The sequence below is a fragment of the Carassius carassius genome, chromosome 50, assembly GCF_963082965.1.
Source record: "Carassius carassius chromosome 50, fCarCar2.1, whole genome shotgun sequence".
NCBI classification, from domain to species: domain Eukaryota; kingdom Metazoa; phylum Chordata; class Actinopteri; order Cypriniformes; family Cyprinidae; genus Carassius; species Carassius carassius.
Genome location: NC_081804.1, coordinates 11,312,313 through 11,331,060, shown reverse-complemented (window position 1 = coordinate 11,331,060; position 18,748 = coordinate 11,312,313). Strand labels below are relative to the sequence as shown.

Below are 18,748 nucleotides of genomic sequence, written 5' to 3'. Positions count from 1 at the left end.
CGTGAGTACCGAGGCCACTGAGAGTGAGAGCGTCGAGAGTGAGAGTAGCGAGGCCGCTGAGAGTGAGAGCGTCGAGAGCGAGAGTAGCGAGGCCACTGAAAGTGAGAACGTCGAGAGTGAGAGTAACGAGGCCACTGAGAGTGAGAGCGTCGAGAATGAGAGTACCGAGGGCACTGAGAATGAGAGTCCTGAGGCCGCTGAGAGTGAGAGCATCAAGAATGAGAGTACTGAGGGCACTGAGAGTGAGAGTACCAAGGCCGCTGAGAGTGAGAGCATCGAGAATGAGAGTACCGAGGCCGCTGAGAGTGAGAGTACCGAGGCCGCTGAGAGTGAGAGTACCGAGGCTGCTGAGAGTGAGAGCCAGGGCCGGCTCTAGGTTATTTCGTGCCCAAGGCGAGAGAGCCCACCCCACCCTGTCGGCAAAAGCCGGCCCTGGTGAGAGCGTCGAGAGTGAGAGTACCGAGGCAGCTGAGAGTGAGAGCATCGAGAATGAGAGTACCGAGGCCACTGAGAGTGAGAGTACCGAAGCTGCTGAGAGTGAGAGCGTCGAGAATGAGAGTACCGAGGCCGCTGAGAGTGAGAGCGTCGAGAATGAGAGTACTGAGGGCACTGAGAGTAAGAGTACCGAGGCCGCTGAGAGTGAGAGCGTCGAGAGTGAGAGTACCGAGGCCGCTGAGAGTGAGAGTACCGAAGCTGCTGAGAGTGAGAGCGTCGAGAGTGAGAGTACCGAGGCCGCTGAGAGTGAGAGTACCGAAGCTGCTGAGAGTGAGAGCGTCGAGAGTGAGAGTACCGAGGCCGCTGAGAGTGAGAGTACCGAGGCTGCTGAGAGTGAGAGCGTCGATAGTGAGAGTACCGAGGCTTCTGAGAGTGAGAGCGTCAAGAGTGAGAGTACCAAGGCCGCCGAGAGTGAGAGTATCGAGAATGAGAGTACTGAGGGCAATGAGAGTGAGAGTTGCTGAGAGTGAGAGCATCGAGAATGTGAGTATCCAAGAGGCCGCTGAGAGTGAAAGCAACGAGAACGAGAGTACCGAGGCCGCTGAGAGTGAGAGCATCGACAATAAAAGTACCGAGGCCACTGAGAGTGAGAGCATCGAGAATGGGAGTACTGAGGGCACTGAGAATGAGAGCTACTGAGAGTGAGAGCATCGAGAATGTGAGTACCGAGGCCGCTGAGAGTGAGAGCATCGAGAATGAGAGTACCGAGGCCGCTGAGAGTGAGAGCATCGAGAATGAGAGTACTGAGGGCACTGAGAGTGAGAGCTGCTGAGAGTGAGAGCATCGAGAATGTGAGTATCCAAGAGGCCGCTGAGAGTGAAAGCAAACGAGAACGAGAGTACCGAGGCCGCTGAGAGTGAGAGCATCGGCAATAAGAGTACCGAGGCCGCTGAGAGTGAGAATGAGAGTACCGAGGCCGCTGAGAGTGAGAACATCGAGAATAAGAGTACCGAGGCCGCTGAGAGTGAGAACATCGAGAATAAGAGTACCGAGGCCGCTGAGAGTGAGAACATCGAGAATAAGAGTACCGAGGCCGCTGAGAGTGAGAATGCTGAGAATAAGAGTACCGAGGCCGCTGAGAGTGAGAATGCCGGGAATAAGAGTACCGAGGCCGCTGAGAGAGAGAATGTCGAGAATAAGAGTACGGAGGCCACTGAGAGTGAGCGTGCTGAGGGCGAGAGCATCGAGGCTGCTGACAGCGAGAGCACCAATAATGTACGAGCGAGAGCGCTGAGAGTGAGAGCATCGAGAATGAGAGTACAGAGGCCGCTGAGAGTGAGAGCACTGAGAACGTGAATACCGAAGCCACAGAGCAGGAGTTCAGAGAATGTGAGTACCAAGGCTGCTGAGAGCAAGAGTGCCGAGAAAATGAGTGCTGAGGCTGAGAATGTGGAAGCTACAAGAAGATATTGCACCGAGGCTGAGAACGTGTGTGTCACAACAGTGAGTGAATACGCTGAGACCAAGAAGAGGTGCATCATGGTTAAGAACGAGTGTAAAAAAAATTCTACCTTTTAGAATGATAGGGTAATTTTAGTTTTATGCCATAATCATGAAGGAGATTCGAAGTTACTTTTGAACAATGTAACAAGTAAGGGAACCATTGTTAGAAGTTTCAAGCTTCATGCCATTGCCATTAATGTCTTTACCTTGTGTTAAGTACTTTTTAGTACTGTAAAAAGTAATTTGTAGAGCCCATTGAACTCTTCTCTGGGTTGATAGTTGGGCCAATTTTTCTTCTGCCTCATGGTCCTGTCCCATCCATACCAGCTATGGACTGTTTTAACTGGATCTTTTTTCGACATCAGGAGCCACCCTTAAGGAGAGAGGTTATGTTAGAACCGTATGCCTTGTCATGTCTTTTATTTTGAAAAATTGAGTCCATGTTCCTCATGGTCTTTGTATTTCCCTTATTCTTGCTAATTAGGTTCGGTGTTTCCCCACCTCTTTTCTGTCAGGCACCCTTAGAAATGTGTCAAAAATTTGTGGCACCTTACACAAACACTAATGCAAGACAGACCCCCCCCCCCATGAGATTATGCACACATCTTATCAGTTCTAGCAGGAATGGAAGTTCGTGATCCAGACGTTATCTGTACTTATTCTTGATCTATGTCAGGCTATGTGAGGCATTTCAGTTTGGCAGAGAATATCCAGGTAGATAAGAGTGATGAAAGACATATTTTAGTCATCTTCAGCATTAGTTAATAATAATTAATAACTGGTCATTTGTTACTTTAGTCAACTTAAGAATTATGCTAAGAAGTAATACATTAATTCCATTGAAGCGTGTTATTTAAATGAATACATTTACTGGAACTGAAACAAATATAGTGAATATAATGTAGGTCATATTTGATATTTGAATATAATTACCCTTTTTGTGTTAGCTGTGAAAGGGATACTAGTTTCTATATTTAAACTACACGTAGATGTGCACCAGACTTAATTATTTTTATTATTTATTATTTTATCAATAGCTGATTCTCCAAGAGCAGTGGATATTACAAGGCGCCTATCAGAAATGATTGTGAAGGACCTGCAGCCTCTTTCCATAGTGGAAGATGTCGGCTTCAGGAATTTTGTAAAGACACTTGAGCCACGGTACAAAATTCCAAGTAGGAAAACTCTGATGAAGGGGAAATTACCTGCACTTTATGAAGAGTGCTCCTCTAAGGTCAGAAAGGCATTAAGCAGTGTGGACAATGTTGTGCTGACAACTGACATGTGGACATCAACAGCGACAGAGGCATATTTAACAGTCTCATGCCACATCATAGATGAAAATTGGCAAATGCTGGCATACGTGCTTGAAACGTGCTCTGTTTCAGGACAACACACTGCAGACAATATTTGTTCGCAGTTAACCAGAATTGCGGAAGAATGGAGCATTTCAGAAAAGATTCAGGCTGTAGTAACAGACAATGGCGCCAACATGGTTGCTGCTGTGCGTAAAGCTGGTTGGTCACACTACCCATGTTTCGCACACACTTTAAATTTGGTGGTGAAAGACTCTCTCAAGGCTCACCCTGACATACTAGAACTCCAGAAGAGAAGTAGTGCTATAGTTACTTTCTTTCACCACAGCACTAGAGCTGCAGACAAGCTAAAAGAAATCCAAAAGCAGCAGAAGTTCCCTGAACATAAACTCCTTCAAGCAGTTGAGACAAGGTGGAACTCTGTCTTCTACAACCCGAATTCCGGAAAAGTTGGGACGTTTTTTAAATTTTAATAAAATGAAAACTAAAAGACTTTCAAATCACATGAGCCAATATTTTATTCACAATAGAACATAGATAACATAGCAAATGTTTGAACTGAGAAAGTTTACAATTTTATGCACAAAATGAGCTCATTTCAATTTTGATTTCTGCTACAGGTCTCAAAATAGTTGGGACGGGGCATGTTTACCATGGTGTAGCATCTCCTTTTCTTTTCAAAACAGTTTGAAGACGTCCTGGCATTGAGGCTATGAGTTGCTGGAGTTTTGCTGTTGGAATTTGGTCCCATTCTTGCCTTATATAGATTTCCAGCTGCTGAAGAGTTCGTGGTCGTCTTTGACGTATTTTTCGTTTAATGATGCACCAAATGTTCTCTATAGGTGAAAGATCTGGACTGCAGGCAGGCCAGGTTAGCACCCGGACTCTTCTACGACGAAGCCATGCTGTTGTTATAGCTGCAGTATGTGGTTTTGCATTGTCCTGCTGAAATAAACAAGGCCTTCCCTGAAATAGACGTTGTTTGGAGGGAAGCATATGTTGCTCCAAAACCTTTATATACCTTTCAGCATTCACAGAGCCTTCCAAAACATGCAAGCTGCCCATACCGTATGCACTTATGCACCCCCATACCATCAGAGATGCTGGCTTTTGAACTGAACGCTGATAACATGCTGGAAGGTCTCCCTCCTCTTTAGCCCGGAGGACACGGCGTCCGTGATTTCCAACAAGAATGTCAAATCTGGACTCGTCTGACCATAAAACACTATTCCACTTTGAAATAGTCCATTTTAAATGAGCCTTGGCCCACAGGACACGATGGCGCTTCTGGACCATGTTCACATATGGCTTCCTTTTTGCATGATAGAGCTTTAGTTGGCATCTGCTGATGGCACGGCGGATTGTGTTTACCGACAGTGGTTTCTGGAAGTATTCCTGGGCCCATTTAGTAATGTCATTGACACAATCATGCCGATGAGTGATGCAGTGTCGTCTGAGAGCCCGAAGACCACGGGCATCCAATAAAGGTCTCCGGGCTTGTCCCTTACGCACAGAGATTTCTCCAGTTTCTCTGAATCTTTTGATGATGTTATGCACTGTAGATGATGAGATTTGCAAAGCCTTTGCAATTTGACGTTGAGGAACATTGTTTTTAAAGTTTTCCACAATTTTTTTACGCAGTCTTTCACAGATTGGAGAGCCTCTGTCCATCTTTACTTCTGAGAGACTCTGCTTCTCTAAGACAAAGCTTTTATAGCTAATCATGTTACAGGCCTGATATCAATTAACTTAATTAATCACTAGATGTTCTCCCAGCTGAATCTTTTCAAAACTGCTTGCTTTTTTAGCCATTTGTTGCCCCCGTGCCAACTTTTTTGAGACCTGTAGCAGGCATTAAATTTTAAATGAGCTAATTAAGTGGATAAAAGTGTAAAATTTCTCAGTTTAAACATTTGCTACGTTATCTATGTTCTATTGTGAATAAAATATTGGGTCATGTGATTTGAAATTCCTTTAGTTTTCATTTTATTAAAATTTAAAAAACGTCCCAACTTTTCCGGAATTCGGGTTGTACATGTGGGAGAGATTGTTGGAGCAAAAAGAGGCAGTTACCACAGTTCTCTGTCTACTTGGCAAGAGCTCACTTTGCTTGAATGAGGAGCAATGGTCTGTTATCAGTCTCTCTATTGACGCACTGAGACCATTTGAAGAAGCAACCAGGGAGGTATCTACTGAAAAACATGTTTCAGTTTCGAAGGTGATTCCCCTGGTTTCAGTGCTCCTGAGAACTGCTTCAGCTTCTGAGCCACAAGGTAGCAAGCTAGCTGCTGAGCTGTCAGCACAATGCCATCATCGTTTCAGGTCTATTGAGACATTTTATGGTCTTGCTGTCAGTACCTATCTGGACATTCGATTTAAAAACCTGGGATTCCGTGACTCTGCAAATGTTGAGCCTGTAAAAGCTCGACTCATTACAGAAATGTAGTCAATGAGTGAGACCTCAGCACCTTCAACATCTGGATTAAGCTCTGCCACCAGCTCTGCTACCAGCTCTGCCACCAGCTCTGCCACCAGCTCTGCCACCAGCTCTGCTTCAGCCCCTACAACTAGTTCAAGCTTGTCTGCAGGGGCTCCTGCATCCCCACCTGCAACAAAAGGTGGGATATGGGAAAATTTTGACTCTCAGGTTCTTGCATCTCAGCAGCATCGGACAACTAGCACAGATGCACTAATTGAACTGCGCAGGTACTCAGAAGAGAGGCCAATTCCTCGTAATCAGGATACACTACTTTGGTGGAAAAACAACGCACAAACATTCCCCTCTCTTAGCAAACTTGCGAAGAAAAACCTGGGAGTGGTTGCAACATCAGTGCCAGCTGAGAGGATTTTTTCAAAGGCAGGACAGTTAATTAGTCACAGGCGATCTGCAATAAAAGCAAAAAATGTGAACATGATTCTGTTCCTGAACAAAAACCTCTAACCAAAACCTCTTTTCTGCACAGGGGAACAGGGACCACAGGGGATTCTGGGAGTATTTCTTTGAAATGAAGGCTTTGGGTGTTGTTTAATTTTTAAATTTTATATTTTGTATTTACAGTAATTGGTTTTTATTTATGATTATTTATTTTTTTTAAATCCTGAAAAGAAGTGCACTAAAGAGGAGAAACGTTATTTTGTTCTCATTATATCGTATTACAAAGAGAATTTTTTAAATTTTTTATATTTATTGTGAAGTAAAACTTTGTGACTTTGTTTATTTAAGAAAAAAATCCTGAAAAGAAGTGCACTAAAGAGGAGAAACATTTTTTGTTAACATGCTACTTGAAAAGAGAATTTGTTTTTACATTTTTAATATTTGTGAAGTAATCATTTTGTAACTTTGTTTATTTAAATAAAACAGAAGTAACCAAAAGTTGTTTCTAAACAAAAACTTTTGTAGTACTGATTAATAACCCAAAATGCAAATCACAAAAACAAATTAAAAGTCATGAAAATTCATTTAGATTTAGGTTGAAGACGCATCCACCTTAATTATTAAAAAGTATCGGTATTGGTATTGGTATCGGCGATACTGGCCCTGTATTTACTTGGTATCGGATCGATACCAAATCTAGCAGTATCGCACACCTCTACTTTCCTCTAGGACAGTGGTTTTCAACCTGTGGGTGGTATTGCAAGTGGGCCGCCAATAACTATTAAAAGAAATGTTAATATATGTAAAAATGTCTAAGTTATAACATAATAACATCATTTCATATATATAATTAAATAACAAAAGATTCCTATTAAACTTACTATGCTTCCACTATTCGAGCTCGCTGATTGGTTTAAGAATAAACCACCAATTTATCTTAGATATTTTTTTGCTGCATATGGTACAGAACAACAAATTCAAACATGCATAAATGCTGTCAACATGTTTCCTCCTGACTGCTTGCTCCGCTGACTGTCTACCTGCTGCCGAGCTCTGGCTGGATCTGGTTTTCCCATTTTGCTGAGTGGTGCCAGCCCGAGTTATTTTCTGTTAATTTCCAGTCCATTCTAGGGCTGCCTGATTAATAGAAATCGTCATAAAATCATGATTTGAGCATGTATAGCACGATTTTCCGAGGCCCTGACAGAACAGAACAGAACAGACTGGGCATACGCCTAACTCCAGGTTCACACACTGTCTGTGATGCGCCTTTTTTCCGAGCCCATGTTAACGCCCATGTTATAATAAAATCTATTTCAACATCTGAGGCACCGCTACAGTTAATGAGCTCTATGAACAATGCATGGCAAAAAAGAAAAAAAAAAGTCCCTGGACACGGGATTTATTTATTTATATTCTTTTGCCATAAGTCTATAAATTTTGTTACACCTTTACTATAGTGATAATTTTGACTTATGTCTGTTCTAGAGACATTACAACTTTTTGATAAAGCTCTAATTGGTTTTCTTTTGGAAATATGTTTCAAATTCATCCTGAATGCATTTATGACTGTAAAGCATATCTGTGTTTGTCAAAATCATGATTAAAATCAAAATTGCAAAATTGGTCAAAAGAAATCGCGATAGCACAGCTCTAGTTCATTCAATAAATACAGTTAACAATCTAGCTTCTGAGTCAAAGTCACCTTTATTTATATAGCGCTTTAAACAAAATACATTGCGTCAAAGCAACTGAACAACATTCATTAGGAAAACAGTGTCAATAATGCAAAAATGATTGTTAAAGGCAGTTCATCATTGGATTCAGTTATGTCATCTCTGTTCAGTTAAATAGTGTCTGTGCATTTATTTGCAATCAAGTCAACGATATCGCTGTAGATGAAGTGTCCCCAACTAAGCAAGCCAGAGGCGACAGCGGCAAGGAACCGAAACTCCATCGGTGACAGAATGGAGAAAAAAACCTTGGGAGAAACCAGGCTCAGTTGGGGGGCCAGTTCTCCTCTGACCAGACGAAACCAGTAGTTCAATTCTAGGCTGCAGCAAAGTCAGATTGTGCAGAAGAATCATCTGTTTCCTGTGGTCTTGTCCTGGTGCTCCTCTGAGACAAGGTCTTTACAGGGGATCTGTATCTGGGGCTCTAGTTGTCCTGGTCTCCGCTGTCTTTCAGGGATGTAGAGGTCCTTTCTAGGTGCTGATCCACCATCTGGTCTGGATACGTACTGGATCCGGGTGACTGCAGTGACCCTCTGATCTGGACACAGACTGGATCTGGTGGCCACGGTGACCTCGGAACAAGAGAGAAAGAGACAAATATTAGCATAGATGCCATTCTTCTAATGATGTAGCAAGTAAATAGGGTGTTATGGGAAGTGTTTCCGGTTCCGGTTTACCTAATTAATGCAGCCTAAAAATCCTTTAACGGATTTGGATAATAGAAGCATATTAATATGTTATGTGTATGCCAGGTTGAACTGCAAGAGTGTGTCTGCCTCCCGAACAATGTTAGGTAGGTTATTCCAGAGTTTAGGCGCCAAATAGGAAAAGGATATGCCGCCTGCAGTTGATTTTGATATTCTAGGTATTATCAAATTGCCTGAGTTTTGAGAACGTAGCGGACGTAGAGGATTATAATGTAAAAGGAGCTCATTCAAATACTGAGGTGCTAAACCATTCAGGGCTTTATAAGTAATAAGCAATATTTTAAAATCTATATGATGCTTGATAGGGAGCAAGTGCAGTGTTGACAGGACCGGGCTAATAAGGTCATACTTCCTGGTTCTAGTAAGAACTCTTGCTGCTGCATTTTGGACTAGCTGTAGTTTGTTTACTAAGCGTGCAGAACAACCACCCAGTAAAGCGGTGGTGGTGGTGGTGTTGGCGCAGTGGATAAGACACACGTCTTTGGTGTGAGAGACCCGGGTTCGAATCCACTGTGTGACACCAATGTGTCCCTGAGCAAGACACTTAACCCCTAGTTGCTCCAGAGGCGTGCGACCTCTGACATATATAGCAATTGTAAGTCGCTTTGGATAAAAGCGTCAGCTAAATGGATAAATGTAAATGTAAAATGTAAAGCATTACAATAATCTAACCTTGAGGTCATAAATGCATGGATTAACATTTCTGCATTTGACATTGAGAGCATAGGCCGTAATTTAGATATATTTTTGAGATGGAAAAATGCAGTTTTACAAATGCTAGAAACGTGGCTTTCTAAGGAAAGATTGTGATCAAATAGCACACCTAGGTTCCTAACTGATGACGAAGAATTGACAGAGCAACCATCAAGTCTTAGACAGTGTTCTAGGTTATTACAAGCGGAGTTTTTAGGTCCTAGAATTAACACCTCTGTTTTATCAGAATTTAGCAGTAAGAAAATACTCGTCATCCAGTTTTTTATATCGAGTATGCAATCCATTAGTTTTTCAAATTGGTGTGTTTCACTGGGCTGCGAAGAAATATAGAGCTGAGTATCATCAGCATAACAGTGAAGGCTAACACCATGTTTCCTGATGATATCTCCCAAGGGTAACATATAAAGCGTGAAGAGTAGCGGCCCTAGTACTGAGCCTTGAGGTACTCCATACTGCACTTGTGATCGATAGGATACATCTTCATTCACTGCTACAAACTGATGGCGGTCATATAAGTACGATTTAAACCATGCTAATGCACTTCCACTGATGCCAACAAAGTGTTCAAGTCTATGCAAAAGAATGTTGTGGTCAATTGTGTCAAACGCAGCACTAAGATCCAATAAAACTAATAGAGAGATACACCCACGATCAGATGATAAGAGCAAATCATTTGTAACTCTAAGGAGAGCAGTCTCAGTACTATGATACGGTCTAAATCCTGACTGGAAATCCTCACATATACCATTTTTCTCTAAGAAGGAATATAATTGTGAGGATACCACCTTTTCTAGTATCTTGGACAGAAAAGGGAGATTCGAGATTGGTCTATAATTAACTAGTTCTTTGGGGTCAAGTTGTGTTTTTTTTGATGAGAGGCTTAATAACAGCCAGTTTGAAGGTTTTTTAAGACATATCCTAATGACAATGAGGAATTAATAATAGTCAGAAGAGGATCTATGACTTCTGGAAGCACCTCTTTTAGGAGCTTAGATGGTATAGGGTCTAACATACATGTTGTTGGTTTAGATGATTTAACAAGTTTATACAATTCTTCCTCTCCTATAGTAGAGAATGAGTGGAACTGTTCCTCAGGGGGTCTATAGTGCACTGTCTGATGTGATACTGTAGCTGACGGCTGAATGGTTGCAATTTTATCTCTAATAGTATCAATTTTAGAAGTAAAGTAGTTCATAAAGTCATTACTGCTGTGGTGTTGGGAAATGTCAACACTTGTTGCGGCTTTATTTTTCATTAATTTAGCCACTGTATTGAATAAATACCTGGGGTTATGTTTGTTTTCTTCTAAAAGAGAAGAAAAGTAATCGGATCTAGCAGTTTTTAATGCTTTTCTGTAGGATATGTTACTTTCCTGCCAAGCAATACGAAATACCTCTAGTTTTGTTTTCCTCCAGCTGCGCTCCATTTTTCGGGCTGCTCTCTTTAGGGTGCGAGTATGCTCATTATACCATGGTGTCAAACTGTTTTCCTTAACCTTCCTTAAGCGTAAAGGAGCAACTTTATTTAAAGTGCTAGAAAAGAGAGAGTCCATAGTTTCTGTTACATCATCAAGTTGTTCTGAGGTTTTGGATATGCTAAGGAATTTGGTTAAATCAGGAAGATAACTTAAAAAGCAGTCTTTTGTGTTAGAAGTGATGGTTCTTCCATACTTGTAACAAGAAGTAGAATTTACAATTTTGGCTATATGAAGTTTGCACAGAACTAAATAATGATCTGAGATATCATCACTTGGCTGAATAATTTCAACACCATCAACATCAATTCCATGTGACAGTATTAAATCTAGAGTATGATTTCGACAATGAGTAGGTCCTGAAACGTGTTGTCTAACACCAATAGAGTTCAGAATGTCTATAAATGCTGATCCCAATGCATCTTTTTCATTATCAACATGGATATTAAAATCACCAACTATTAAGACTTTATCTGCAGCCAGAACTAACTCTCAGTCAGAACTAAATCACCAAACTCTTTAATAAAGTCTGTATAGTGCCCTGGTGGCCTGTATACAGTAGCCAGTACAAACATAAAAGGGGATTTATCATTAACATTTGTTTCTCTGGATAATGTTATATGAAGCACCATTACTTCAAACGAGTTATACTTGAAGCCTGCCCTCTGAGAAATCCTGAAAACGTTGTTATAAATTGAAGCAACACCTCCACCTTTGCCTTTTAGACGTGGCTCATGTTTATAACAGTAATCTTGGGGGGTGGACTGATTTAAAATAATGTAATCATCAGGTTTTAGACAGGTTTCTGTCAAACAGAGTACATCCATATTATGATCAGTGATCATATTATTTACAAAAAGTGTTGATCTGATATTCAATAAGCCAAGCTTTATCATTTGTTTATCCATATTGCTTCTGTTTTTTATTTGTTGAACCTCAATTAAATTGTTAATCTTAACTTGGTTTGGACGTTTTTTGTTTTTTCTAGTTCGGGGAACAGACACAGTCTCTATAGTGTGATATCTAGGTGAAAAAGTCTCTATGTGCTGAGAATTAACTGACATCTGTGACGGGAGGCAGCTAGCAGACGGTCGGTTTAGCCAGTCTGTCTGCTTCCTGACCTGGGCCCCAGTTAGTCAATTATAAACACTAAGACTATTTGCCATATTTCTAGAGAGAAGAGTGGCGCCACCCCAGGAGGGATGAAGACCATCTCTTTTCAACAGGTCAGGTTTGCCCCAAAAGCTCGTCCAATTGTCTATGAAACCTATGTTATTCTGTGGGCACCACTTAGACATCCAGCCATTGAGTGATGACAATCTGCTATGCATCTCATCACCACGGTAAGCAGGGAGGGGACCAGAGCATATTACAGTGTCTGACATCGTGCTTGCAAGTTCACACACCTCTTTAATGTTATTTTTAGCATGAATAACAATCTTACTGTATTTACGTTTAGCATTAGCCAGCACTTTTAAATTTGCCAAGATGTCAGGCGCTCTGGCTCCCGGTAAACATTTGACTATGGTGGCTGATGTCTCTATATTCACGTTCCGTACAATAGAATCACCAATAACTAGAGCACTTTCATCAGGTTTCTCAATGGGTGCATCACTGAGTGGGGAGAACCTGTTTAATGTTTTGATCGGAACAGAGGAGCAGTGTTTTGACCCATGACTACGCTGCCTCACCGTCACCCAGTTGCCCTGCTGCAAGGGCTCTGTTTCCGGAACCGAACAATGTACAGGAATCCCTGAGCTAGACGCAACCAAAGCCGTATCTAGAGCCCTAACATTCTTACTGTCCTCAATTAAAGTTTGGATGCGTGTCTCTAATTCTGAAATCTTCTCTGTCAGCCTAACTATTTCCCTGCATTTATCACATGTAAAACCCTCATCAACGACAGAGATAGATAAGCTGTACATGTGGCAAGAGGTGCAAGTAACAATGACGGGAGAAGCCATTACTCACCGTGCTTGATGAAAATTCTTATTGCGGTTGTTTGATGAACTTGTGAAAAACTGGAGCGAGAGGAGAAAAGAAAACAGCGATAGGTTCGAATGAAAACACTAATGACAAGCTAACGAGTGCTAACGCTTTGCAGGTGTACTGCACTCACGGATATAAAATAAAAGTGAACGATCAAAGTTAATCTGATAAGATTGATCGATAATATCAGAAATATGGTGTGAATTAAGTTATATTTTACCACTTTAAAAAACAGAGAGTGATAGTAAGATAAAGATTCTAGAGAAAAAATAAAATAAAAACAGCTACACGGAGTACTAAGTTATTAACCCAACAATAGCAGGGTCAGTTATTATAAATTTTTTTTGCAGTGGGCCGTGAAAACATATGTGATTGGTTGTGTGGGCTGCGAGTTGAAAAAGGTTAGGAACCACTGCTCTAGGAATTTCAGATGCTGGGCAATAAGCTCAGGGAGTTTGCTGTTTGAGTGTGCATTGTAGAAGAGAAACATATCAAGTTAGTACTGTTCAACAAAAGAACACCAGAGGGTGAGCTTGGACCCGAAGCCTCGTAATGTGTCAACGTATAAACAACCCGCACCCGACCGATGTTTTCAACTAACCCGCCCGCAACTCGGATCGCAAAAAAAAAGAAGAAAATATTGTACCCGACCCGCTTCCTAACCCGCATTTTTTTAAAGTAGTAAATGGGTCACTCCTTTATATTAATTTAATTACTTAAATAGGCTTTAGCCTACAGGATAATAAGACCGCACACATAAGGCTTGCCACAAAGAACCGGTTAAAGTAATGATTATGAATGTGTCTAAATTAATAAGGACTCATTTAATTGTTTTGTAATAAACTGGTGTTTTCTGTGTCACAGCTAAGATGAAGTTGACGATGCGGACTCGCCATGAACGCCAGAGAGAAATGCACATTTCATACTACATAATCAGAGAGTAGCCTATTTATTTTGGTTTGAATATTTTCGTTTAAAAGTAGACATTTCAAGCTTTCTGTAATATATTGCCTATATTTCTTTTTAAACCCACCGACTAAAAGATTAAGACACTACCTGACCCAAAATATCATCCAAAGTTTCTACAGCTTTTTTCTTAGCTATTTCAGAATCTGGAAAAATTACTGGGACTAACTTGTTACTGCAGTCGGTAGAGCGATATGAATGTGTGTGATGTACGGCATGATAAATCCTCGTCACTTCTGCTGCCCAAACTATTCAACCTGTGGGTCATTTGGTTTATTGAAAAACGATTGCTCTGATTTGCATGTTTCTTGATGATGTGTTTTTTTTTCTGTGGTACTCACATGCACCATATCGCTTCACATCATATTCTCCACCATGTCCCACAGAAAAACTGCTTTTGCCTAAAATGCAAAAAGCTCTCTCTGCTTCGCCATCTACAGGTTTTAACCAAGAGTAGGTTGCGGTCCATTCACTATTAAAAGTGCATCTTCTTTTTTTCGTGGCCACGGCTGCTTAACCTGACCAAACAGCGTGCGCTCTCTCTAATTTGAGATTGTTGACAATGTTGAGGAGGCGTTCATGCACCAGTCAAAAGTTACAACTCAGCCTATCGACTAACGCTTTTATTGCTCTCCTCTGAACTATTGGACATAAGTTAACAGTACGCCTAAGGATGTATCCGTGTATTTATTAGGCAGGGTCGAATGAAAAGCGGGACAGATGCTGAATTTGCGTGAGGTGGGACAAAGGGTAAAATTGCTGTACAGTACAACGTAAAGCGGGACAGGTGGTCACTCCATAATCGCGCCAGTTATTCAGCCAATAAAGTGTAGGCCTATGTATTTCAAAATTGTGTCTAGTACTATATAAATTACAAAGGTTTAATTGGCATCTTTATTTCAAACGACCCGACCGACCGCGACACGAATATCATTAAAAATATTTTTGGATGACTCGTAACCGCGGGTGACCGCAGGCACCCGCTCATTTTGGATCAACCCAGCATGTACACCATCACTGGTGTACATGCCAACTCAAAAATCTGAAGTTTAGTCAACTTGAATTTGTTGACAACTTGGATATTTGAGTTATCTCATCATGTTATATCCAGGGATGTTTTAAACCTAAACTCAAAATTGTTAGATTCCACAATCATTTATTACAGTGTAGCTGACCAAATCCTTATTGTTGAGCCCTTTTGATACAGTGCTTTTAGATTTTACTCAAACTATGAACAGTTTGGAGTGGTTGACATCTCGTGTGAATCTTCTGATGTCTGTATTTCAGCAGATAGCAGTCAGGCGTCTCCAGAGAAAAGGCTGGAGGACATGATCAGACTAGGAGAGCTGTGTATGGAGGTCTTACAACTGAACGACGAGCATCACTCTGAGGTAAACACACAGGACATATCTTGAGAAAGACTTGTTAGTGATTTTGAAGATCAACCAGTGGCATGTTGTCTCTGTCTAAACTATTTCCTACTGAGAAAGCCTTCATTTATTTTCCTTACATCTTTGTATCAATGCTTTTTCTTCCTTTTTTCTTATATTCAATATTCAATGCAATATTCCGCACCAGCAACATGGTGAATTTGCCATTGATCTTGTAATGTCTCTTCTAGTCCTTTTACAACATATGTTCAAAGAAGCCCACAGTCACGTAGACATAGAATCAGTCTTTGTTTATCATCGGCCTTTTGGCGTTGCATGTTGCTCCAGAAGGTATTGCATGATCATTTCAGAGCAGACTTGTGATCATTTACCGTCTCGCTGTCCATTTACTTTGCCACGTTGCCATAACAGCTGTTAGCGAATGACAGCTTACCCGTCCAATGCCAGCTCATGATAGCGGTGCAGGAAAACAACGCCCACGGCCCATCTGCACAGGGCCAGCGCCCGCTAACACTCTCGCATCAACATTAAAAAAACATAAAAGATCGAAGGAAACTGATCAATCCTAGGTGTTCAGGCTTTGTTCACAGAGATGCTGATCATTTTACTAAATCAAAATGTGAATGTAGACATCTGCTTGCGAGGTATTGAGCTATTTTTAGTCCGCAAGCTTCCAACAGCTGTCATAAACAAGAGGCAATGATGCCAAAACGCTTGTCTAACAAGACAGATGTCCCGCATGCTGTCACTAAGGAAACATCAAGGTGTGTGTGCGTTCAGATCTACATTAGAGAAATCATGTTCAGTCTCACAATTTGTACAGTGAAAGCAAAGAGTAAAACATTGTCTAATACATTGTGTACAGTGTGTCATTGTTCACTATGCATAGGATTGCATATGTGGAATAATTGGAAGAAAACAATGTTTGTCTGTCTAATATTTTTTTGTCTCTTTCTTTCTACCACTCCTATGTTTGTAAATGCATTAGGGAAGAGAGGTAAGGATCTACTATTTCACTCTCGTGTTGTGTTGTGCTATTATTAGCAAGAAATACACTGTCGGCCACCTTCATTTTATCGTTCATGCTTTTACAAGCAGATTGGATATTAAGATTGGATGTAAATGTAATATTTTATTATTTGAAAAAAAAAACTAAAATTAATACTTTCTAATACATTTATTCAGCAAGGATGCAATAAATTGCTAGAGTAAAGACATTTAAGTGTTACAAAAAAATTCCATTTCAAATAAACTTTCCATTCATTAAGGAATCTTGAGGAAAAATATTCAGAATAAGAAATGTTACTTGAGCACCAAAACAGCATATTAGAATGATTTCTGCAGGATCACTGAAGACTGGAGAAATGATGCTGAAAATTCAGCATGGCATCACAGGAATAAATTACATTTTATAATGTATTCAAATACAAAACCATTATTTTAAATTGCTATAATATTTAATATTTTTACTGTATTTTTGATCAAATAAGCAGCATAAAAAAATCTCTTTCCTACCTGAATATATATAAAGTCTGATATTTTATAATTTGAAATAAATGAATAGCATACATAGTATACATAGAAAAATGTGTGTGTGTGTATATATATATATATATATATATATATATATATATATATACGTGGTGGGCATAGATTTTTTTTTTAATCTAGATTAATCTCATTGTAATCTTGGAATTAATCTAGATTAAAATGGCTCATTTGAATTCTGCCAAAGGCATTCAGAATATGTATGCTACCCAAATAAAATAATTACTGAAAGTAAGTCTTTGAGAAGGGGTTTCTCAAGCCAGGTGGTGCATTTGACCAGGGGCTCATCTCCTTTTTCCAAAATGCATCACAAACTGCTTGAGAAAGCTGTAAACGAATTCCACATTGCACAAGGTGCAAACAACTTTACGCCTGTTTCACACATACTCCGTCTGCAGTGCGTATGCCTCGTGTATTTTTTTACACACCCATGTTAACGGATTCCAGCGTTCACGCGGTTGCGGTCCATCAGTGTGTTCCAGGAGCAGTGCGTCTGCAGCAGTGCAGCGATCATTCACGTACCGAGTAGCGGACTGCAAACACGTCCTGTGTGAAAGCACAATGAGTATGAGTCCGTGCTGCTTCTGCACCGCATACGTAACGCACACGGACTGCATACGCACTGCAGATGGAGTTTGTGTGAAACAGGCATGCGTCTTGTCGAGGTTTCCATTGGGAAGCTTCTTAAAAAAAAAAAAAAAAAAATCACCTGAAGCAAACCCGGCAACTTCAGCTGCATCCATGTTATCACGTCACGTTTGATGTGGTAATTTCACAGTAGGCATACACACAGGTGTGAAGACTCGTTCTCACCCCCTACACTGCAATTCGGTTAGGCATACATCCACGCTAAAATATCAAGGTGAAAGTCATCAAAGCTCGCCTAGTATAGATCCAGCTCTCAACCCAACTTTGAGAATAGATTAACGGCGATATTTTTTTTATCGCCCGATAAGAGTCTCCCATTAACGCAGCATGTTAACGCCGATAACGGCCAGTGTTGTGCCTGAACGCGTTCATTGAGCGATAGTTCATGAACTCGTTCATATTTTGGGCGAACGTGAACTGAACGTGCTGTATTAATGCCTGATGAACATTAACTGTGAACTCGTTCATTCTGGTGTCTGTGAACGGCACGCTCTCTCAGGTTAACTTCGTTCAATAGGGTGCCAGATTTCTATAGAGCCTTCCAGGCGAAAACCCGGCTAAAACACACCGTAAACGGTTCTTAATATGTAGCGGAAAAACACCCAATCTGGCAACACTAGCCACCAGTGTCGCACCGCCATCCGCCGCCTGCGTGACGCGTCATCAAAAAAAAAAAAAAAGCAAGAAGGCGTATGATCATTTAAAAGATTTTTATGATGTTTATGACAAGGTCGGTGAGAATGGGAGACAAAGCATTAAAGCAACAATGGGGAAATGCTGTCCCCTCAATGCTAATGTAAACCCTGGTTGGATAAGGATTCAAAATTGAATATGATGATGAAATCTGACGCATAGCTTCATTGTTAAAACTGATAAAATAATTGCTGTCTGTGATTCTATATGGGCTGTGGCAATAATTTTGAAAAATAATAGCTCGCAGCAATGTATGGAAAAAAAGAACTATGAACTAGTTCATTTTTGGAACTATGAACTTTTAATGAAATTTTGTAGTTTGAACTATGAACTGAACTAGTTCATTTTAAAATTTGTGAATTGAACTTTGAACTAGTTCATGTAGAAAGTGAACTTTCCCAACACTGATAACGGCCCACCACTAATATATATATATATATATATATATATATATATATATATATATATATACTGTGTGTATATATATGTATGTGTGTGTGGGTGTGTGGGTTATGCATTGTTTATAATTATAAGATATTTTTAGTTATTTTATATTTTCAAAATATTTATATTCATAGGTTATGCAATATTTATATTTAATATAAATATTAAGTAATGCTGCATATAAATGCACCAAATCACATGCATTTTTAAGAAAGCCTTTATATTGAGATGTTTGAGTGTGTATTATGCTAATTATCAACTATAGAAATTATAACTAGGATAAGAACTGATGTGTGTACGCACATGTTGTGG

At 40.4% G+C, this 18,748-nt stretch overlaps 1 protein-coding gene across 9 annotated transcripts in view; it reads left to right on the top strand.

Annotated features, from left to right (window-relative positions):
* Nucleotides 1-18,748, top strand: part of LOC132133802 (calcium-dependent secretion activator 2-like) — a 173,774-nt gene that overhangs the window by 128,877 nt on the left and 26,149 nt on the right. For 8 of the 9 annotated variants that reach the window (XM_059546792.1, XM_059546791.1, XM_059546788.1 and 5 more), the window contains exon 17: nucleotides 15,000-15,103. In XM_059546792.1, coding sequence (XP_059402775.1) covers nucleotides 15,000-15,103 — 104 coding nt within the window. The remainder of the gene's footprint in view (nucleotides 1-14,999; nucleotides 15,104-18,748) is intronic. The other variant, XM_059546785.1, reaches the window with a different exon arrangement.